This window comes from Nicotiana tabacum, chromosome 17 (genome assembly GCF_000715075.1).
Source record: "Nicotiana tabacum cultivar K326 chromosome 17, ASM71507v2, whole genome shotgun sequence".
NCBI lineage: Eukaryota > Viridiplantae > Streptophyta > Magnoliopsida > Solanales > Solanaceae > Nicotiana > Nicotiana tabacum.
Genome location: NC_134096.1, coordinates 120334655 through 120359819, shown reverse-complemented (window position 1 = coordinate 120359819; position 25165 = coordinate 120334655). Strand labels below are relative to the sequence as shown.

At 36.2% G+C, this 25165-nt stretch overlaps 2 protein-coding genes, 1 long non-coding RNA gene and 1 pseudogene across 4 annotated transcripts; all 4 read left to right on the top strand.

Annotated features, from left to right (window-relative positions):
* Positions 1 to 527: 527 nt before the first annotated feature.
* Positions 528 to 2345, top strand: LOC107774657 (phospholipase A1-II 1-like; annotated as a pseudogene).
* Positions 2346 to 6187: 3842 nt separating this feature from the next.
* LOC107774651 (senescence-specific cysteine protease SAG39) lies at positions 6188 to 8124 on the top strand. The gene is made up of 2 exons (XM_016594261.2): positions 6188 to 6811; positions 7290 to 8124. Exons 1-2 carry the CDS (start codon positions 6373 to 6375, stop codon positions 7892 to 7894), a joined length of 1044 nt encoding a protein of 347 aa, XP_016449747.1. The 5' UTR covers positions 6188 to 6372; the 3' UTR covers positions 7895 to 8124.
* A 2461-nt stretch (positions 8125 to 10585) lies between these two features.
* On the top strand, positions 10586 to 15013 carry LOC142171627 (uncharacterized). Of its 2 annotated transcripts, none has more exons than XR_012701449.1 (3): positions 10586 to 10730; positions 13738 to 13825; positions 14627 to 15013. It is a non-coding gene; the product is annotated as an uncharacterized LOC142171627 (long non-coding RNA). The 2 variants fall into 2 exon arrangements; XR_012701450.1 differs by lacking the exon at positions 14627 to 15013 and adding an exon at positions 13921 to 14132.
* A 3458-nt stretch (positions 15014 to 18471) lies between these two features.
* On the top strand, positions 18472 to 23695 carry LOC107774656 (zingipain-2-like). The gene is made up of 2 exons (XM_075235845.1): positions 18472 to 18546; positions 22840 to 23695. The coding sequence occupies exons 1-2, from the start codon at positions 18472 to 18474 to the stop codon at positions 23539 to 23541; spliced, it is 777 nt and encodes a 258-aa protein (XP_075091946.1). The 3' UTR covers positions 23542 to 23695.
* The last annotated feature ends 1470 nt before the right edge of the window (positions 23696 to 25165 follow it).

The window sequence follows — 25165 nt, the reverse complement described above, 5'->3', positions numbered from 1 at the left end:
CTTCCTGAACCAATAAATTTGAGTTTTCGCTGGGAACTCTACTTTGGAAAAACCAATAATAATAATATGTTAAATATATAACCCAAAAAAAAAAAGTGGAACACGGCGAGCCCATTAAGACATGCTAATAATGCCATTGACTCTGCAATTAATTCCCATGTGCTTAAATTACTTATTAAGATTTTCAAGTGCCTTTTGCTCTAACAACAATCTTGGAGAACCATGTGAGCGGCAGGCTTGAACATTGATAATTATCAAGTTAATTAAAGTATTTATGTCAAATTATTAGACACGGCTTAACCCAATTCAATAATTTAGGAAATATAAGCATTTCATAACCGGAACACCATAAGATTCCTTGAGTTTTCATGAGTTTATTTTTTCTTGGTCAGAAATATGATAAATTTATAACATGGACGGATCTACACTCATTTTTAATTAATCTTACACAGATCATGATGGTCTTCTTTAGACTAAACTATTGAAAGCACGTTCCAAGAGAAACATTATAAAAAGATGATCTCTTCACTATAAATCAGGAATTCTAATGCGTAATATAGAAACATATCAAGAGAGGAAAGTAGTAAGAGAAAAGAAAAGTAAAAAAAGTAAAGAGAGAGTGTGAGATCAAGAAGCATGACTAGCATAGCTGAAAACTGGGAGCAGCTTAGTGGCAAGGGAAATTGGAAAGGGTTATTAAACCCTCTGGATCTTAATCTTCGAAAATATATCATTCAATATGGAGAATTAGCTCAAGCTACTTACGACACCTTTATTTCAGAAAGAGCATCAAAATATGCGGGAAGTAGCAGGTACTCGAAGGAAAATCTCTTTAAAAGGGTCGGGTTGGATCCAGAAATGTATCACATAACTAAATTTTTTTATGCGACATCATCCTTTCCACTTCCCGAGGCGTTTATGATAAGATCATGGTCAAGGGAAGCATGGAGTAAGGAATCAAATTTTATGGTATTTGTAGCTGTGGCCACAGATAAGGGTAAGGCTGTATTAGGGAGGAGGGACATTGTTATTGCTTGGAGAGGAACAATTAGAACATTGGAATGGGTTAATGATCTTTAGTTTTTACTAATCCCAGCACCCAAAGTTTTTGCTGCTGGGAATTCTATATTGCCTTTGCTTAAACCTTTGGTGCATCAAGGATGGAACAGTGTATATACATCAGACGATCCACGATCACCATTTAATAAGGCCAGTGCTAGAGACCAGGTATGTACATGCATTCTCTTCACTTGTTGGTCGTTCATAGTTTCAGCTAATTAAGTGTTATATTTGACTATTATAATGATGCTACATGATGTAATACCATTGCGCTTTGGCATATTGTGTAAAATAGTAATGAATGACACTAATAATTGATAGTTGCTTTTCCAATTATAAGATTAATAAAAGCTTTTAACAAATACTAGCATATTTAATCGAAGGGAATTTAAGATCAATAGGAGCAACATATATCTTTATTTCCACTTCTCTTGACCAAATATTAAAGTCGGAATAATATCCCTGATCTCTCTTGAAATTTCCTTCTTCTGATCTGTTTTTTTTTTCCAGCATCAAATAATCTATATTATGCTAAATCTTGATTGTAGGTCCTGGAAGAAGTGAAAAGATTGGTCGAGAAGTATAAGAATGAAAAAGTTAGCATAACAGTAACTGGCCACAGCCTAGGTGCAGCACTTGCAACCTTAAATGCAGTTGACATAGTTTACAACGGAATCAACAAAACAAGCAATGGCAAGGAATTCCCAGTGACAGCTTTTGTATTCGCAAGCCCCAACGTTGGGGATTTCAATTTCAGGGCAGCATTTTCCAAACTGAAAAATCTTCATATTTTGAGAATTGATAATCTATTAGATATAGTTCCAAAATATCCACCCATTGGCTATATAGACGTTGGCCAGGTACTAGTAATTGATACTGCCAAATCCGATTACGTGAAGTCTCCAGGAAACATACTCACTTGGCATAATTTGGAGGCGTATATGCATGGAGTTGCAGGCACTCAAGGTGTAGGAATATTACCAGGAGAACTTTTGGGAGAGTTTAAACTAGAAGTGAATCGCGATATCGCTCTTGTTAACAAATCCATGGATGCATTGAAGGAAGAATATGGTGTGCCTGCTAACTGGTGGGTTGAAAAGAATAATGGAATGGTTCAACGGGCAGATAGATCTTGGGTTCTCATGGATCATGAGGACTATGAACTTTGAAAGAGTTTTATGTTCAAATATTATGTTTAATTTGTTTTCGTGTACCATTAAGCTGATTTCTCTTTTATTCTATGTCGTTGGAGGGATATATATTACTACTAATTTGTATTCTCATCAGCATGCATCTATTTTATCCTTTGTCTTCTCTGAATGAATTTGGTTCATTGTTCCCACCGTTATGTTACTACTGATAAGTTACTCTTATCAACCAACAAGTTTCTTCCCCATGGCCAAGAACAAAGAACTCCCTAGTTCCTACGTTAGAACTATTTTCTACCTTTAAGAATAACACTGAGATGTTTTAGGCATAAACAAAGAGCCACAAGACTAAGTTCTGCCTTTGGGACTAGCCTTATGCACGTTTTTATAGTACAGACTGCCCAATTACACTTGGCAGTATCTAAACAAAGCAGTTGACATGCCCCAACAGTTGGGCAAATCTAAACCAATCAAAAAGACATGATATAAAACGTGCCAATCATGGTCACAAAGCAGTTTTCAGCAAAATAACCGCCCAACTGCCTTATGTGCACTGCACACTTGTGCCTGTTTTGCTCAGCTGCGCCCAAGACTCGTACTGTGCCAAGTCTTGGGCCTGCCTTGTCATTCATCCGTCGTGCCAAGCTGCCAACAAGCCTTGCCAACCACTTGGATGCCTTTGTGCACATGTCACTGCCTTACCTTTGCCACGTCATGCCATGGCCTTGGCCTTGGCCTTGTCTTGCCTTGTCCATCTCTTGCCTTGTCATATCTTGGCCCTTGCCTTGACATAGTTTTGCCTTGCCATTGTCATGCCAACTCACACATTCATGTGAAATGCGCCTTGCCTCCGTCAAGATGCATTTGTCAACCCCGCATAGTCCGTCATGCCGAGCTGCCCGTCATGATGTTGTCCCAATATATTAGGTTGTGTGCTAAGACCATCATGAAAATTCTAGTCACAACCCACACATCTGCCGAGGGACCTTGTCAAGGGGCTAACAATAGGGTCCACAATATTACAACTGTTAGCACATACAACTAGACCATGTTTATATTACGGTTCTAATTTGAATTTTCTTGTTTATCGTCTTATCTTAAGGGCGGCATATATATATGATTCATAATCTCCAAGTGGTGACCCCTAAAATAGAGCAAGGAAAAAGAGTTTTCTTTAGAAAGAAAAAGGAGTATTGAAGAATTTCTCTCCACACATACATGTAATTGAATAGTATTATTCTGGATAATGTTTCTTTGGAACTAGTAGTTCCCAATCGCTTCTTGTGTATTTATTTGTAAATTACTATCTATGTACGTGCGATGCACGTAAATATTTAGTTAACTATTTTATATAAGAAATAAATAAATTATGTATATATATATATATATATATATATATATATATATATATATATATATATATATTTTTTTTTTTTTTATAAAAATATCTTAGTAAAAATATGTTGGAGTCTCTTAAAGTGCAAAATCCAGTTCTAGAAGCTAGTGTAAGGTCTAGTAGTAAGAGTATACCACGAGATATGTGGATTAGGCGCATGTAACATATTAGTATTTTGTCGTAGAAAAAAGTTTGGTAATTAAATTAAACAAGGAAGGGAATAATTCGACCAGTTATGGTCTTATACCAATTATGTCCTCTCCAGCATCTGCATCAACATCCCCATCATTCGTCTATGTGTAATCTGCTAAAGAGACAAAAGTACAGCAATCCAATAAAAAGTATAATCAAGAACAAGATCATTTATAGTTAAAATATGTCGAAACCCGATGTAAAGGCAACACTGTAAGTTGCATCTTGAGACTACTATTTAATATACTAAAATCTTGTTAACTCAGAAGAAGTTTTATGTCAATGTAATTAATAGTCACTCCTCCTCCACGGAATCACCATCAAGCGAATTACATGTGCTCGATCGAGAAAATCCATTCACGTATCTGTAGAGCATAAATATTTGAAGTCAACAAAAGTTATCCAAAATATTCAGATTGATTATTTCAGCAAAAATCTTAAAGTCAAACTAAATTTCGAGTAAATACTTCAAGCAATTAAGTAGTTTAACAAAAGAATAAGAACATCAAATACATTATGAATAATGTCCATTACTCATCAACAAACACACTACTTAAAACAGGAATAAATATAACATAAAATAACGTATACCTTAGAGAAAACAATGGGAGTACACAACTGAAGGAGTTGAATTTCGGGAATTACAGCATAAAGCTATACATTATAAAAAGCAAAGGTGAATACAATTTGTATTCAACAAGAACTACAGACAGTTTTCACTTTTGGACAGGGATTCAGAGTCTTAATTACGTGTATGTTCGGTGAGAATAAAATGTAGTATCAATGAAACTCTAAGTAGAGATGGTAATAGGGCGTCAATAGTATTTTGTATCATATGAAATTATGTTTAGAATTCTACACAAATAGCTTTAAAAAGTTGAAATCGATACCTATTTGATTGATCGAAGGATTCACATTCCAATACAAATTATATGACTCCTAGTACTAAAAGTTATTAGGCTACTATCCTCTAAACTGTATTCCCCTCTAAACCATGCATAGTGGCGGTGAGTAGTAGTCCAAATCGATTAGTTCCGAAAAAAATTATACGAATTTTTTTAAGTCGACGAATGTGTAATTAAAATCGAAAAAGAATTTTATCCTTGAGTTATTTACATAATTATCCTTAAATTATACAAATATTTAAAGGCTATCAATATTTCGGGGATATTTTAGTCATTCAATATTTAGCATAAATTATTCATATTTTTATAATAATATAGAATAGATATATATAAATTAATAAATATTGGATCCAAATTAAGGTTATTAATTGTTTTAGATTTAATTAAAATTCAATTTCATTTGGATTAGTTCATTTAGTTGGGTTTCAAAAGGCTGACAAGCCCAAGGACAAAGGTCCAGCGGCTGTATTTCTCATGTTGAGAGTTGATCTATTGCTCCCATCGTCCAAAAATCAAGTTGTTCTCCTCCCACAATTAATTTCACATCTCATATTCAAGATTAGTACGAACCCTTCATCTTTTCAACAATTTAAGAATCTGCTAATAACTAAAATTCCACGAGTAAATGGAAACGCATGATATTAAAAGTCTCTTTGAAATGAGTAGATAGTACGTATGAGAAGTCCCATAGAAAGGATAATAGATCATTATCATTTGAATAGCATAATTATCTCTTAATTCTGAACGCAATTCTAGTCACAATTCAAAGAAACCTAAAATGTTTCAGGCTAAATTATTCTGAGAATATTCAGTTTACACCAATATCACATGAAATAATAAATATAAGTAGCTTGTGTGATTATGGTTCTACCAGTATGTGATTATTAATAACCGTTAAACGTTTTAAAGTTAATTGTGTGTTTCTTGAGTTAATGATTTTGTATCTTCATGCAATAATTAAAGTTTAGGAGATCAAATGACGAGAAGATATTATTTTCCCATCAGCTCATAATATCGGGCATATCAATAATCAACGAAGATGACTTCCACATTATGCCAAAGCAAGTCTTGATCTAGTTTTCATTATATGACAGAAACGTCCCATAAGAAATTCCAAGAAGCAAAGATTCCAACGCAAATTAGTAGACCCAAATGTTTGGAATATAAGGTCATTCAATTCATTGGCTCTCGTCAATTACTTCTTATAACCATAGCATCAGTCCTTTTGGGGACGTACCATGAAATTGGAATGAAACAGACTGGCATGGCACTTGCATAAGCTAATCCGCTCAATTCGACAAATAGTCTGAGCTATGTTCTATTATCAATAATAAGAATTTTAAATTAATAGCGTAAGTAATACAAATACTTCCCTACCGCGTGCTCCATTTGAATGGGAAAAAAGGAAAGAAACAAAACGCTATTTTGTATTGTTTAAGATTTGTGACTTGAAGTCGTCCTAGTCTCCTAGAAAGTTAAAATGGGTTAATTTCTGGGAAAGGAAATGCAAGATAATTAGTCTAATATCAATATCGAAGTGGGAACAAAAATTGGAAAATTTTACGTAAAAATTCTCTATAGTGCGCCTATATAAACTCTGTTAAGATGTGTGCTTAATCATTCACTCAACCTCTCTTCGGGCTTTAAGATATACAGTTCCTATTTCAGTAGCATGGCTTTCAATTTTTGCCTTAAAATTGGTCTTGTCCTTTTTTCCATTCTTAATCTATGTTCTTTCAAAGTTACATCCCGTGACCTACAAGAAGCATCCATGCAGGAAAGGCATGAGAAATGGATAGTTCGTCATGGTCGTGAATACAAAGATGAGATAGAAAAAGAACGCCATTTCAGAATATTTAAGGAAAACGTTGAGTTCATCGAATCATTCAATCAGAATGGAACTCAACGTTATAAGTTAGCCATCAATAAATATGCTGATCTCACCACTGAGGACTTTCTGGCATCATATACGGGGCTTGACACTTCATTCCAGCAAAAATCAAATGCTACAACGTCCTTTAAATATGATAGCCAGCTGGCTGATATTCCTCTTAGCATGGACTGGAGAAAGAGCGGCAGTGTAACAGGAGTCAAGGATCAAGGTCAATGTGGTAAGTCAGTTCTGTTCCTATTCTAACACTTAACTTGTCTCTGACCCAATACTTCCTATCAAAACTTTCCCATCTAATAGCGGCTTAAGCAGTATTTTACACGAGCTATAACAACCTACTCTTACCTTATAGTGATTTTTGGGTTTCGAACTATATATATTGGTTCAATTTATGTTCTCTTTCGTGTATCAAATTGATAGTTACTTATATTATTTTCTAGTAGTATTATAATTAGAGACACCTCTTTCTAAAGTGTGTCTCCACCACTAGTGGCAAAGCCATATTTACTATTAAAAGGGGTTGACTGAATTTCCTTTGTCAAATAATTATACTGAATTTCTTTTGTCAAATAATTATATTGTGTATATAAATAAAATAAAAGATATTTTTTTATATATGTATATAAAAATTATTGAATTCCGTGAACACAATAGAGCATGTTTTTTTAACACGAGTGGTTTACATATCTTGATTACAGGATGTTGTTGGGCATTTTCAGCGGTGGCAGCTATAGAAGGAGCATATCAGATTGCAAACAATGAACTAATCTCACTTTCGGAGCAAGAACTTCTGGATTGTACTACCCAGAATAATGGTTGTAATGGTGGACTAATGACACGAGCCTACGACTTCTTACTTCAAAATGGTGGCGGCATCACCACCGAGACTAATTATCCTTATCAACAAATTCAAAGCGTTTGCAGCACAGAACAATTATCCTCACCAGCAGTGAAAATCAGTGGTTATAAAGTAGTAGAACCAAGCGAGTCCGCGTTACTGCAAGCAGTAGCTAATCAACCAATATCTGTTGGTATTGCTGCTAATAGGGAGTTTCATTTGTATGGAAGTGGAGTATATGTGTATAAAAGTGGAATATATGATGGGAGTTGTTACCCTCAGCTGAATCATGCAGTCACAGTGATAGGTTATGGAACAAGTGAAGATGGTACAAATTATTGGCTAATCAAGAACTCATGGGGGACTACTTGGGGTGAGGAAGGATACATGAAAATTGTTAGAGATGTTGGTGTTGAAGGTGGCCATTGTGGCATTGCCCAGATTGCTTCTTTCCCAACTGTTTGAATTGTTTTAGATAAAGGCAGGCATTCTATTATGTCCAAAAAATTGGTATATGAATTATGATTGCCGCTCTGTTTAGCAGAGTTGAGTAGAGCAACGCTGAGAGAAAGGGAAGTAATTAAAACAAGAAAAAATGTACAGTAAGTACCCAAAAAGTAAAGAATTGAGGATGAGTGAAATTTTTCGGTCTTCTATATTTAAGTTGGATGGTTCAAACCCCATCAACTACAAAATATATTAGTCAAATTCTCGCTCTATATATTTACTTCTTTTCCTTTTGGGTAAGCTAACATGCCGGTCAAAACGACGGGTAGGTAGATTAAGGATAAGGATACTAATCTCCTGAAAGGATATGAGATTATATTTATTTCCTGTTTGGTGGATATTATTTACTGGTGGGATAAATTTAATACCAAAATGATTGAATTAGCTATCCCATGTAAAAGATATGATAGCTAATCTATGATGAAAATAGTACGGGGTAGTCAGTTTTTGGACTGGTAATTGAAAAATAACCAGCGTTTGCAAAGTCATTGAAAATAGCCACTATTTTGCTGCAACACTAAAAATTCCAGCATAATATACTAGAGATTGTTGCACCTATGTATGAACTTCCAGCATATTATGCTGGAACTCCAACACACGGAAAGTTCCAGTATAATATACTGGAGATTGGAGCACCTATGTATGAACTTCCAGCATATTATGCTGGACCAGTATATTATACTGGAAGTCCAGTATATTATGCTGGAATTCCAGTATATTATGCTAGAACTCTAGTATATTATACTGGAAGTCCAGTATATTACACTGGAACTCTAGTATATTATGCTGGAATATTTTTCAAATTTTGAACAGTGTTTTCGTTCAAATTTATCTTTGCATGAAAAGTGACTAAATTTTGATTATTTTTTAAACTGTGGCTATTTTTCAATTACCACTTATAGATCTAGCTATTTTTTAATTTCACCATAATATATGGGATATCCGGCTTATGGGATATCCTTGTCTATCCCTCCTGGTAACCAAACGCACGGGAGGCTCAAGCACATGTGGCCTAAATTTAATATGAAGCCTAAATATTTTTTTAAAAAGTTATAATATATATTTTTATTTGAATTCTAATCTTCTAACTTTTTGAGATACAAAGTTGTTAATAATTTTTTTATAATCGATTTTCTCTAATTATTCATTTTCAAATGATAAAATAGCCAACTCAGTTAATTTTTTTGTTGAGACATTATTGATCTTAGATAAGATTTTATAGAATAGCTTAAAAGTATTGTTGAACACTTGAACTAATGAAATCTTAAAAAAAGAATGTGAGTAGGAATATCAAAGAAAAAGACAGAAAATATATATGTAGGAATTTCTGAAATATGAAGCTAGCGTTTTGACATAGATTTGATTGAAATTTGAAAAAAGAATTTTTGAAGTTGTATTGAAAAATATTTTTGGAAGTTGAAGTTATGTTTGGACATGCATTTTATTTGAAGAAATGTTGATATTTTGTGAGTGGAAAAATAATTTCACTCAAAAACTGCAAACTTGAAAAATTTTGAATTTTTTTCCCCAAAACATGATCATATTTCATAAACAAACAATGTTTTCAATTTTTTTTTGAAAAAATAAAGCCAAAATCTATGGCCAAATGGGAGCGAATAGATTGGGGAAAAGAATGATTGATTTGAACAAACTTTCACGCGTTATCTAATGAAGGAGTAAAAATGAATTGTCAAATCAATTCCAATGGAAACGTTGAAAAAACTATTCATCTACCCATTTTAAGTAAGTTAAATTGTTACTTTATTTATATATCTATAATATTTTTTTTCCTTTTATATGAAAAACTTTAGTACTTTTGTTTTAAAAGTACCAAATATTATTTTTACATATCTATAAGCCTATTATTTTTTGAAAATGGAGTCCTCCAAATTTGGGGACCTAAATCACAAGCCTTACTACTGATGACAAGGTTAGAGCATGCCATGACCAAACGACCCCTTAGAGTTTTCCTATAAAGTATAAACTTTGAAATACAATTTCTTCGTTTCTTTTTGCTGAATTTTGTATATGTTCATCATTACTTTCCTGATTATTGCACTTTATACTACATTTTTCATCCACAGATGAGGAGGAAGCAGAAAATTATGGCCATATGGACCAGTCAAACTATCTGCTTCAGATTTACAGAGAAAAAACAAACTGCTGACGTGGTAAAGGGGTCTATTTTTTTATTTTTTATTTCCACAGAGAACTTATCAATAATTTAGGGTAGAAAGATTTTTTCACCTAAAAAGACATTTTTTCTCGAGATTTCATGTACCATAATTTGGAAGAGAAAGTCCGCCTCCTAATTGCTTGGCCAATGCAACTTGCCATTGACTTGACTGTTGACTTGGGTCTACGCTACACTTCAATTCTATTTGGAAGTTGAAAAGTATAATTTTATTCATGAAGAGGTTTTCACCCCCCCCCCCCCCCCCTTCCCTTTCGTCCTTTATCCCCCAGGCCCCACCTAAAGTACTATGTCCACATATTTGTGGAGCGACTATCTGGAGTACTTTTTACTAATTGGTTATTGTTTTCTTAAGAGTATTTATCTATCTATAATAATATAATATATATATATATATATATATATATATATATATATATATATATATATATATATATATTATATTATTATATAGAAAAGGAAAGTGTGATTAACCAAGGGCAAAAATTGACATTTTGCTTATTCATAATAATGCTTTCCTACTTGCGGCTTCTTTCATTTCAAGGATAGAGAAACATCACCGCTCTTCCCAACTCTTTCGACTACTTTGAAGTACTTTTTGTGAGTTCTCTTCATATTTCATGTTAGTTTTATTCTCAATTTTTCCTCCAATTTCGTTTTTTCCCTAATTCTTTTTAGTTCTCTTCAAACTTCTGAATTTCACGATTGAAAATTATAGCTAATGTCGCTCTTAATCTGTTTAATTCTCGTTCCAGTTTCACGGCTGATGTGAAGGTTTTTCAATTGTCATCCTCCCATAACTGCAATCTTTTCTTTTATAGCTGCAGATTTATTCTTCAAAAAGAAAACAGATTTGTGTCCTTCCCTCGGTTAGCTACGCCCTTGTAGCCGATGAGTTTGCCATTGTTTTATCCTCTTTGTTCATTTCATTGTTACGGTTATAATTTTTTAAATTATTTTTAGTGGCTATTTGTTATTATTATTTAGATGGGTCACTTATGTGAAGCACGATTGTTTTGTAGCAGCTCAAAGTGTTAGAAAAGATTTGTTCTTGACAAAAAATCTCCGTATGTGTTAAAAATATTTTTTTTTAAATATTTTTAATGAGCATTTGCTTTTGTAATTTTATGTCGCTCCACTTACGTCAAACAAAAATATTTTGGTAGTTTAGAAATTGAGGAAATTCAATTCTTGGATAGTGAAAATTCCTTCTTTATTTTATTTTAATTTTAAATTATGAAAGTTTATGTGGATTGATTACGTGAAAGAAGAATATTCTTGCAGCTCGGGATTCAATTCTTTAAGAATAAAATGTTTATCTGGCTTCTGCTCTTAGTTGTCGCGTGCACATTAGTTCTATGTTCGACTGTGTATAATTTTACAATGTCTTTAGTTGTGTGTGGCTACATGCAGTAGAATCAAGGAGTTTCTTTTTTATAGTAAAGGATGTTGTCAAATTCTAACTTCATATCTAGATGAAAGAGAAAAGGAATTGTTGTTTCTGGTTTGACATTCATAGCAGAACATCGAATAAACGAATGAAATCGTGAATGATTTATGCTTGGTTACACATATTGAATGATTATTATCTTGGATAATATATGCTTGGTTACCTAAAGAAGTCTCAAATTCTAAAAGTTAGTGTTAAGACAGAGATAGATATCTTGAGCCTTTGCCTTGGAGGAATTTTCGAATTTATAACTTTTGAGTTTCATATATTTTATTAACCGTTTCTTTAAAAACACTTGATTACTGAATTGTAACTTTAATATCTATATGTGCAGGTATAGTACAACTTATCTTTCTTCCTGCCTCCCCCTTTATCCTCCCTAGAAATACTAACGCACATATGTAGTTCTTCGGATGGAGTATTATATATGTACCGTGTGCCAATTTTATGTCATAAGAATAAGATCGTATATACTTCTAAAAGAATGTATCTTCGATATCCCTATAAATTAATTGATATAATCTATATTAGATACAATGGTATATGATCTACTTGTTTATTAATTTTTTCTTTCTTTTTGTTTAACAATCAGTCCATATATATCTGGAGAAATAAGGAATACATCAATGCCAGCTTAGAAGTGGTGTTGAGATGGATGCATGAGCATATTCAGATGATATTTTAAAAACTTACGATCGATCGAATCAGTATCTTTGACCAGCTTTCCTCAAAGAGGCTCATAAGACTCATTGTTTCATGACTTGCATTTATGTAATCTATAACGATCCGACCGGTCATTTCGAGTATTACAGCCTTATTCCCTTATTTACTGCTTAATCTGTGCTTTACAGTTGTTATATGACTTGCCAGGATAATTGGTTTGGGTCCGGTGAGGTCTTGGAATGAATGGGAACACTTAGTTCCAAAGTTTAAAACTTAAGTTGAAACGGTTGGCTGGATGTCGACTTATGTGTAAACGACCCCGGAATAGAATTTTTATGATTCCAATAGCTCCGTATGGTGATTTTGGACTTAGGAGCGTGTCCAAAAAATTTTATGGAAGTCCGTAGTTAAATTAGGCTTGAAATGCCTAAAATAAAAATTTAAGTTTGGAAGTTTGACCGGAAAGTTGACTTTTTGATATCGGGATTGAAATCCGATTCTGAAAATTGGAATAGGCTCGTTATGTCATTTATGACTTGTGTGCAAAATTTGAGGTCAATCAGACTTGATTTGATAGGTTTCGGCATCGAATGTAGAAGTTGGAATTTCTTAGTTTCATTAAGCTTGAATTGGCGTATGATTAGTGGTTTTAATATTGTTTGATGTGATTTGAGGATTCGACTAAGTTCGTATGGTGCTTTAGGACTTGTTGGTGTATTTGGTTGAGGTCCCGGGGGCCTCGGGTGAGTTTTGGATGGCTAACGGACTAAATTTTGGACTTGGAAGAAATCTAGAAATTTCTGCCTTCTGATACAATCGCACCTGCGGAATTTGGCTCGCAGGTGCGAGCTCGCAGAAGCGAGCCTAGCATCGTAGAAGCGGGAAGTCCGCAGAAGCGGACACAATCTCGCAGAAGCGAGTCCGCTGAAGCTACACCAAGGTCGCAGATGCGGAGGCAGGGGAGGCTAGGCAAAACCGCAGAAGCGGACATCTTGTCCGCAGAAGCGGTTGGTTTCCCTCATCTGCGGGACCGCATAAGCGGCTAAGTGAGTCGCAGGTGCGGAACCCCTGGACAGTATACATTCGAAGGGGTTCCGAGTTATGCCATTTTTGGCCTTCAAAGACGGTTTTTGGGGCGATTTTCAGAGAGAATTCACGGGAAACTTGAGGTATGTCAATTGTGATCATTTGTACTCCATAATATTGAATTATCATCGAATAATCTGACTAGATTACGTGTTTTAGAGGTGTAAATCGGAAATTTGGACCTAGGGATTTGGACATAAGATTTGATGATTTAGAGGTCGAGTTGATGTCAGAATTTGATAAAATTTGTATGGTTAGACTCGTGGTTGAGTGGGCGTTCATATTTTTATAACTTTTATCGGGTTCCGATACGTGGGCCCCACAGATGATTTTTGAGTTTTATTTCGGATTATGTTGGAAAATTAGTATTTTCATATGAAATTAATTCCAATAATTTGTATTGACTAGGTCGAATTAATTATGATTAGATACGAGGATTTTAGAGATCAATTTGCGAGGCAAAGGCATAGCGGAGTAAGGAATTACACGGTTTGAGGTAAGTAACTCTTCCAAACTTGGTTCTGAAGGTATAAATCCCTGAATTTCGTGTTATGTGAATTGTATGAAGCTGACGCACATGCTATATGACAGGCGTGTGGGCGTGCAATATAGAAATTGTGACTTAAATAAATTCTGTGGAGTTGTAAAATTAAAGAATCATGTTATTATCCAAATATTCTCAACTTGTTAGGAAATTGAGATGAGACTTGTATTGAAGATCATGATTAGGCCACATACCGATATTTTTGGGACCCACAGGATTGTGTTGATGTTGAATTTAATTGTTTAAAATGTACATTTCATACTCTGTCATGTTCATCAATTATGAGGATATTTATGGGATCGGGGCTGCCCGCTTGCAGTAGGCCATATTGGCTTTATATACATTACTATTATATGGAACGGGGTTGCCCGCCTGCAGCAGACCTTATAGGCTTTATCATTATATGGATCGGGGATGACCGCCTGCAGCAGACCATATCGGCTGGATAAATTAACCAGGCCTGGATTGGCCTGATACGGTACTGAGTGACTGACTGTCAGTTGATATATATATATATATATATATATATATATATATATATATATATATACGGGATGGAACTTCCCTGGGCTGGATTGGCCATATACAGTACGGAGTTTAAATGTTGAGCTTGAAAGTATGCCTATAATTCTGTACTGTAATTTCTATACTGGACGGTACCTGCTAAGCTTGTCACTACTTTCAGCCCAAAGGTTAGTCTTGTTACTTATTGAGTTGGTTGTACTCATACTACACTCTGCACCTCGTGTGCAGATCTAGGTGCTTCCGTACACGACGACTGTTAGACCTCTGTGTGTTACCAGTTGGAGACTATCAAGGTAGCTGCTTGGTGTCCACTGACCTTGTCTCTCTTCCTTTTGGTTATTATACTGTTCTATATTTTCAGACAGTGTTTTTATCTGTCATACTTTGTATTCATTTAGATGCTCATGTACTTAGTGACACCGGGTTTTGGGAGTGTTTTGTATATGTAATTGTGAGGCATTCTATTGAATTCAAGTATTATGTTTTCAAACTTAAAAGATATTGTGCTTTACTGAGGTTGTCGGCTTGCCTAATATTGAGATAGGCGCCATCACGATAGGTGAGAATTTGGGTCGTGACAAGTTGGTGTCAGACCCTAGGTTACATAAGTCTCACGAGTCATGAGCAGGTTTAGTAGAGTCTTGCGGATCGGTACAGAGACGTCTGTACTTATCTTCGAGAGGCTGCCGAACCCTTAAAAAAATTTCACTTTCTTGTACTCTATCGTGCAAATTTGTTGATTCCGGGAACTAAATTTATGTTATTCTATTCTCTCACAAATGGTGAGGAGAAGTACTATCGGATCGAACAGTCAGCCACTACTGCCACCGGTTAGGGCCACGAGAGGTTGGGGCCCTGGTAGAGCCCGGGGCCGAGGTAGAGGTCGAGGTGTAGCTCGTACAACAGTTGGAGTAGCACCACCAGTTGCTGCAGCTCAGGAGTAGATTCCAGACATAGCTGAGCTGACAGAACCAGCGCAGGCATCAACTGTGCCCATTGTGATTCCAGGCCTTCAGGAGGCTTTGGCCCAGATATTGACAATTTGCACTGGCTTTGCTCTGGTGGTTTCGGCTCAGGACGCACCGGCCACTTCTCAGACCGGAGAGGTACTCATACCCCTGTTTCCCATACTCCAGAGAAGGTAGTGCAGGGACTTCAGATACCGGAGGCACCACCAGTCCAGCCAGTTACAGCTACTCAGGCCCTGGTAGTCCCCGTTATGGATGATGATAAGCAGAAGAGACTATAGATATTTGGGAGGCTTCAACCTCCGTCATTTAGCAGTGCTGAGTGAGAGGATGCTCAGGGTTTTCTAGATAAGTGCCAGCGGATGCTTCGGACATCGAGTATTCTGGAGACTAGTGGGGTCTCGTTCACTACTTTTCAGTTTTTTGGGGTGGCCTTCAGATGGTGGGAGACTTATGAGAGGAGCAGACCAGTTAGTGCAGCACCACTTTCATGGAATGAGTTCTCCGTATTATTTCTGAAGAAGTTTGTGCCACAGACCCACAGAGAGGAACTGCGCAGGCAGTTCGAGTATTTACGGAAGGACGATATGTCCGTGACTCAGTATGGGATGTGTTTTCAGAGTTGGCCCGTCATGCAGTTTGGTTAGTTCCGATAGAGAGAGAATCAGTAGGTTCATTAATGGCCTCAACCAGCAGTTCCATTTTGTTATGACTCTGGGAATGTAGCAAGTGCTAGATTCGATGAGGTGGTTGACAATGCTCGACGACTAGAGATGGTTCGTACTCAAGAGCTAGAGGAGAGAGAGGTCTATAGGTCTCGTGGTCCGGGTAATTCCAGCGGTGTTCCTATTGGGGGACAGCCCTATCACAATAGGGGTCATCATTATAGGCTCGTTCAGTTCATCGTTGCACATCAGCTAGTCATGGTCCATACAGTGGTCGATAGAGTCAGTCTTCTCTTGGTGCACTTCCAGCTCAGAGTTCATCTCGTGCACCATTAGTTCAGGGTTCATCTGTACCAGGTTCTTCTGGTTTTCGAGGTCCGCCTCAGAACTCACCACTATTTTTTTTAGAGGGATTGCTATGAGCGTGGAGAGCTGGATCATGTGAGGAAATATTTTCCCCGCCTTACACGGGGTTCAGCTCAGTAGAGGAGTCAGGCTACGGCTTCTGTACTAGTTGCTCCACCACCCGCCCAACCAGCTCGGGGCGGGGCTTAATCAGCTAGGAGTCACCCTAGAGGGGGAGGCCGATCAGGTGGCGGTCATGCCCGATTCTATGATTTCCCTTCTAGGCCAGATATCATTGCTTCAGATGTATTGATCACAGGTATCGTCTCAGTGTGCCACAGGGAAGCTTCTATATTATTTGACCCTGGTTCCACATATTAGTATGTTTCGTCATATTTTGTTTATTATCTGGATATGCCTTGTGAGTCCTTAGTTCCCCCTGTTCATGTATCTACGTCGGTGGGCGATACTATTATTGTGGATCGTGTGTATCGGTTGTGTGTTTTAACTATTGAAGGACTGGAGACTAGAGTTGATCTTTTATTGCTTAGTATGGTTGATTTTGATGTGGGTATGGATTGGTTGTCTCCATGTCATGCTATTCTGAACTGCCACGCAAAAATGGTGACATTGGCGATACCGGGATTGCCGAAGGTCGAGTGGAGAGGTTCTCCAGATTATGTTCCCAGCAGGGTAATTTCTTACTTGATGGCTTAGCATATGGTTGGGAAGGGGTGTTTGTCATATTTGGCCTTTGTGAGAGATGTTGAGGCAGATACTCCTACAATTGATTCAATATTGGTAGTGCAGGATTTTCCGGATGTATTCCCTGTAGACCTGCCGGGTATGCCACCCGACAGGGATATCACTCAGCCCATTTCTATCCCTCTGTATCGTATGACACCATCTGAATTGAAAGAATTGAAAGAGCAACTTCATGAACTCCTTTATAAGGGTTTTATTAGGCCTAGTATGTCACCTTGGGGTGCACCGGTTCTATTTGTGAAAATTAAAGATGGCACTATGCGGATGTACATCGATTATAGGCAGTTGAACAAAGTTACAATCAAGAATAAATATCCTTTGTCGTGTATTGATGATTTATTTGACAAGTTTCAGGGAGCGAGGGTATTCTCCAAAATTGATTTGTGATCCGGGTATCACCAGTTGAAAATTCGAGATTCAGATATTCTAAAGATAGCATTCAGGACTCGTTGTGGCCACTATGAATTTCTCGTGATGTCTTTTGGGCTGACCAATGCCCCAACAACATTTATGCATTTCATTAATAGTGTATTCTAGCCATATCTTGACTCATTTGTCGTAGTATTTATTGATGATATTCTGGTGTACTCACGTAGCCAGAATACTTGATTATTGTATTACAAAGGCTGAGAGAGGAGAGACTTAATGCCAAAGGAGTTCTGGCTTAGTTCGGTGGCTTTCTTGGGACACATAATGTCCAGTGAAGGAAATAAGGTGGATCCGAAGAAAATAGAGGCAGTTTAGAGTTGGCACAGGCCATCTTTAGCTACTGAGATTCAGAGTTTTCTTGGCTTGGCTGGGTATTATCGTCGCTTTGTGGAGGGTTTATCGTCTATTGCATCGCCCTTGACTAAATTGACCCAGAAAGGTGCTCCATTCAAGTGGTCGGATAAGTATGAAGAGAGCTTTCAGAAGCTCAAGACTTCCTTGACCACAACTCTAGTTCTAGTTTTGCCTTCAGCTTCAGGCTTTTATACAGTGTATTGTGATGCTTCTTGGATTGGTATTGGGTGTGTCTTAATGCAGGAGCATAGAGTGATTGCTTATGCTTTGCGCCAGTTGAAGCCATATGAAAAGAACTAGCGTGTCCGTGATTTAGAATTAGCAACCATTGTTCATGCATTGAAGATTTGGAGGCACTATCTCTATGGTGTGTCTTGTGATGTATTTATAGATCATCGGAGTCTTCAACACTTTATTCAAATAGAAGGATCTAAATTAGAGGCAACGGATATGGTTGGAGATGCTAAAGGACTATGATATCACTATTCTATATCATCCCGGGAAGGCCAATATGGTGGCCGATGCCTTGAGTAGAAAGGCGATGAGTATGGGTAGCCTTGCATTCATTCCTATTGGTGAAAGGCCTTTTGCAGTTGATATTCAGACCCTGGCCAATCATTTTGTGAGATTAGATATTTCGGAGCCCAGACGAGTTCTAGATCGTATGGTCTCTCGGTCTTCTTTAGATGATTGCATCAGAGAACGCCAGTATGATGATCCCCATTTGCTTGTCCTTAAGGACAAAGTTTAGCACGGTGATGCCAGAGATGTTACCATTGCGGATGATAGGGTATTGAGTATGCAAGGTCGGATTTGGTGTGCCTAATGTAGATGGGTTGCGTGAATTGATTCTTGAAAAAGCCCACAATTCGCGGTATTCCATTCATCCGGGTGTTGCTAAGATGTACCAGGACTTGAGGCAACACTATTGGTGGAGAAAAATGAACAAATATATAGTTGAGTTTGTAGCTCGGTGTATAAATTGTCAACAAGTGAAATACGAGCATCAGAGACCGGGTGGATTGCTTCAGAAACTTGAAATTCCGGAATAGAAATGAGAGCGTATTACCATGAACTTCTGTAATGAACCGGCCGACTGTTTTGAGTATTAGAACCCCGTTTCCCCATTTACTTCTCATTTTATGTTTTACAATTATTTTATGACTTACCGGGTTAATTGGTTCGGGTCCGGTGAGGTTTTGGAATGAATTGGAACACTTAGTTTCAAGGTTTAAAGCTTAAGTTAAAATAGTGATCGGATGTCGACTTATGTGTAAACGACCCCAGAATGGAGTTTTGATGATTCCAATAGCTCCGTATGCTGATTTTGGACTTAGGAGCGTGTCCGGAAAATTATTTGAAAGTCCGTAGTGGAATTTGGCTTGAAATCGCGAAAAAAGAATTTTCGGGAAGTTTGACCGGGGACTTGACTTTTTGATAACGGGGTCGGAATCCAGTTCTAAAAATTTTTATAGCTCTGTTATGTCATTTATATCTTGCGTACAAAATTTGATGTCATTCCGGATTGATTTGATATGTTTCGGTACAAGATATAGAATTTGAAAGTTCAAAGTTCATAGATTTTGATTTGAGGTAAGATTCATCATTTTGATATTGTTTGATGTGATTTGAGACCTCGAGTAGGTCCGTGTTATGTTATAGGACCTGTTGGTATATCTGGTTGAGGTCCCAGGGGCCTCGGGTGAGTTTCAGATGGTTAAACGGATCAAATTTGGACTTAGGACAAAGCTGGAAATTTGCTACCTACTGATGCAATCGCATCTGCGGAGTTTGGCTCGCAGGCGCGAGCCCGCAGAAGTGAGCTTGGCAAGCGTAGAAGCGGCAAGGGGCTGGTGAGGCAGAGTGCAAAGGTGCGAGAATTTTACCGCACCTGCGAGGCCGCAGGTGCGAGAAGGAACGCGCAGAAGCTGAGGGAGCATTTTGGGCGATCGCAAATGTGGATGAGTTCCGAGTTTTGCCATATTTGGACCTTCAAGCAAGGGTTTTGGGGCGATTTTCAGAGAGAAATCAATGGAAAATTGAGGTAAGTCACTTGTGATCATTTCTACTTCATAATATTGAATTTTCATTGAATAATCCGACTAGATTACGTATTTTTGAGGTGTAAATCGGGAATTTGAACCTAGGGATTTGAAAATAAGATTTGAGGGTTTGAAGGTCGAGTTGAGGTCGGATTTTGGTAAAATTAGTATAGTTAGACTCGTGGTCTAATGGGCTTTCAGATTTTGTAACTTTTGTTGGGTTTCGAGACGTGGGCCCCAAAGACGATTTTTGGGTGAAATTTCAAATTTTGATGGAAGATTTATATTTCTTACGGAATTAATTCCTATAATTTTTAGTATAAGTACGCCATAGTCGGTACCCAGTAAATATCAAGACTAACCTCAGTGGAGTAGTGACGAGGTACAGTCAAGGCACTCACTAGTCTAATAACATGTGCAATATAGTATACAAAACTAATTAGAAATATAACAATGATGGCAACAATAATAAACCAGTGATATACACAGCAGGGAAACAAGAACACCATAAATATTGCTTAACAAATAATGAATACAAGTACAATCAATTAATCAAGTCATTCAAATATAAATCTTTCGCCTATATATTTTTCAAATAATAATCTTCAGGATATAATACTTTCCAATAAATATATTTCGAATATACTCCCTTCAAATAAATATCTTTCAAATATAATTTCTTCAAATAAATATCTTTCAAATATAATTCTTTCAAATAAAACTCTTTCAAATAAATATCTTTCGAATAAAAATCACTCTGTGACACCTCATATCAAAATCATAAAATACGGATCTCAGCCCACTTTCATATTTCCACAGCACCTCGTGCTAATTTCTCTATCACAACCGCACTGATAACTCGCGTGCCAATATCATCATCATTTACTCACAGCACCTTGTGCCCACATTTATATCACAACTGCACGAACAATTCACGTGCCAATATCATCATTATTTACTCACGGCACCTCGTGCCCACATTTTATTTCATAATCCGTCGGGCAATAGCCACAGACTCCCAATTTCAACATAGATCATACTATTATCAATTTACCAACAACAAGACAAATTGCACAAGATATAAAAATAAACACAAGGAAAATCACAACATAGAAAATTACCAACGGAATAACCCACATCATCACATAAAAATTATCAACATAATAACTCCACATCATCACGTGTCATCCCTGACAATAGCCATCCTTATCTCTCCTATAACCACTTTTATCACTCCTATAATAGCCCCCTTATCCCTCCGCCCTCACAATATCAATAGCCACCCTTATCGTTCTGTATAATAGCCACCCTTATCACTCTGCCCAGATAATATCCCAACACACATAACCACAGTAAAATACCACCCTTATACCCACATAATATCAACAGTGAAATACCACCTTATATCCTCGTAATAATAACTCAAATTACACAATAATTTACACGGAATATTATCATGACAACACAACACAATCAATTCCTATCACAATTTTTTTAATGACCACAACCAATTCCAATGATATAGTAAAATCAATAAATTTCTCAAAAATAGCCCAAGGCTCCACACAACGTATATAAACCTCAAAATAATCAACAGAGATGGAAAAGTAACTAATCATAGGACAACACTTTCTTTAATCCAGATTTTAATAAATATAAATTAATGCCTCATTTTAAACTTATTTAATAATTATTTGCAGATAAGGATTTTCATAATGAATTTAATTCCAAGAAAATATCAAATCAACAAGCACACAGAATTCACATAAAAATTCAAGTGACAATAACAACAAATTATCATATAGGATACAATTTTGACAAACAAGGGACGAGGCATGACACATAAAGGATTTAATAAGTGCCAATATTTATAATTTAATACATAAGGACGTCTACAATTTTAACTGATATAATTTGCACATATAAACCAAGTACGTACTCGTCACCTCGCGTACATGGTTTTCATCTACAGAATTTCCACATAAGACTCAATGCCTAAGGGGTAATTCCCCCACTAAAGGTTAGGCAAGATACTTACCCTTTTAAAGTTATGCCGATATTCCAAAATAGCCGTCTTGCTTGAATAAATCCTCTGGACAGCTCATATCTATTCAAATTAATTGTATAGCTTCATTAAAATTCATCGAAAATAATTTCGGATAATATAACGTCGACTTAAAAATTTTATATTAAAAGTCAACCAAAAGTCAATGCGGGGCCCGCCTCTCGGAACCCAATGGGATTTTCACAAAATACGAATACCCATTTCGATACGAGTTTAACCGTACTAATTTTATCAAATTCCGATAACGAATCGACCTCCAAATCCTCAATTTAAAGTCAATAAAATTTCTACCATTTTTAATCCAAAACACTAATTTAATGATAAAAACAACAATAGATTCGGGTAATTTAACAACTCTTGCCCCGATGTTTCCCTTGAAAATCCCCCGAACATCGTCTCTCCCCGAGCTCCAACAACCTTGTCCAACTTCTTTCGGACAGCCTCTAGTATAACAGTCATAACCTTTTGTACAGATATCCAAAATATCCTTTACTTCATTATAACGTTATTGTTTTCTCATTGAAGCGTTATTGGCTACGTACATTCTTATATAGCCGTGGCCAGCACGAACTATATATATTGGTTCAATTTAAGTTCTCTGTCGTGTATCAAATTGATAGTTACTTTATATTATTTTCTAGTAGTATTATAATTTGAGACACCTCTTTCTAAAGTGTGACTCCACCACTAGTGGCAAAGCCATATTTACTATTAAAAGGGGTTGACTGTATTTCCTTTGTCAAATAATTATAGTGTCTGAATTTTCTTTTGTCAAATAATTATATTGTGTATATAGATAAAATAAAAGATATTTTTTTTATATGTGTATATAAAAATTATTGAATTCCGTGAACACAATAGAGCATGTTTTTTTAACACGAGTGGCTTACATATCTTGATTACAGGATGTTGTTGGGCATTTTCAGCGGTGGCAGCTATAGAAGGAGCATATCAGATTGCAAACAATGAACTAATGTCACTTTCGGAGCAAGAACTTCTGGATTGTACTACCCAGAATAATGGTTGTAATGGTGGACTAATGACACGAGCCTACGACTTCTTACTTCAAAATGGTGGCGGCATCACCACCGAGACTAATTATCCTTATCAACAAATTCAAAGCGTTTGCAGCACAGAACAATTATCCTCACCAGCAGTGAAAATCAGTGGTTATAAAGTAGTAGAACCAAGCGAGTCCGCGTTACTGCAAGCAGTAGCTAATCAACCAATATCTGTTGGTATTGCTGCTAATAGGGAGTTTCATTTGTATGGAAGTGGAGTATATGTGTATAAAAGTGGAATATATGATGGGAGTTGTTACCCTCAGCTGAATCATGCAGTCACAGTGATAGGTTATGGAACAAGTGAAGATGGTACAAATTATTGGCTAATCAAGAACTCATGGGGGACTACTTGGGGTGAGGAAGGATACATGAAAATTGTTAGAGATGTTGGTGTTGAAGATGGCCATTGTGGCATTGCCCAGATTGCTTCTTTCCCAACTGTTTGAATTGTTTTAGACAAAGGCAGGCATTCTATTATGTCCAAAAAATTGGTATATGAATTATGATTGCCGCTCTGTTTAGCAGAGTTGAATAGAGCAACGCTGAGAGAAAGGGAAGTAATTAAAACAAGAAAAAATGTACAGTAAGTACCCAAAAAGTAAAGAATTGAGGATGAATGAAATTTTTCGGTCTTCTATATTTAAGTTGGATGGTTCAAACCCCATCAACTAAAAAATATATTAGTCAAATTCTCGCTCTATATATTTACTTCTTTTCCTTTTGGGTAAGCTAACATGCCGGTCAAAACGACGGGTAGGTAGATTAAGGATAAAGGATACTAATCTCCTGGAAGGATATGAGATTATATTTATTTCCTGTTTGGTGGATATTATTTACTGGTGGGATAAATTTAATACCAAAATGATAGCTATCCTATATAAAAGATATGATAGCTAATCTATGGTGAAAATAGTACAGGCTAGCTAGTTTTTGGACTGGTAATTGAAAAATAACCAGCGTTTGCAAAGTCATTGTAAATAGCCACTATTTTGCTGCAACACGAAAAATTCCAGCATAATATACTGGAGATTGGTGCACCTATGTATGAACTTCCAGCATATTATGCTGGAACTCCAACACACGGAAAGTTCCAGCATAATATACTGAAGATTAGAGCACCTGTGTATGAACTTCCAGCATATTATGCTGGACCAGTATATTATGCTGGAACTCCAGTATATTATGCTGGAACTCCAGTATATTATGCTGGAACTCTAGTATATTATGCTGGAATATTTTCCGGATTTTGAACAGTGTTTTCGTTCAAATTTATCTTTGCATGAAAAGTGGCTAAATTTTGATTATTTTTTAAAATGTGGATATTTTTCAATTACCACTTATAGATCCGGCTATTTTTGAATTTCACCCTAATATATGGGATATCCGGCTTATAGGATATCCTTGTCTATCCCTTCTGGTAACCAAACGCACGGGAGGCTCAAGCACATGTGGCCTAAATTTAATGTGAGGCCTAAATTTTAAAAAAAAAATTATAATATATTTTTTTATTTGAATTCTAATCTTCTAAATTTTTGAGATACAAAGTTGTTAATAATTTTTTTATAATCGATTTCCTATAATTATTCCTTTTCAATTGATAAAATAGCCAACTCAGTTAATTTTTTTGTTGAGACATTATTGATCTTAGATAAGATTTTATAGAATAGATTAAAAGTATTGTTGAACACTTGAACTAATGAAATCTTGGAAATAGAAGGTGAGTAGGAATATCAAAGAAAAAGACAGAAAATATATATGTAGGAATTTCTGAAATATGAAGCTAGCGTTTTGACATAAATTTGATTGAAACTTGAAAAAAGTGTTTTTGAAGTTGTATTGAAAAATATTTTTGGAAGTTGAAGTTATGTTTGGACATGCATTTTATTTGAAGAAAAGTTGATGTTTTGTGAGTGGAAAAAAAGATTTCACTCAAAAACTGCGAACTTGAAATTTTTTGAATTTTTTCCCCCTAAAACATGATCATATTTCATAAACAAACAATGTTTTCAATTTTTTTTTTGAAAAAATAAAGCCAAAATCTATGGCCAAACGAGAGCGAATAGATTGGGA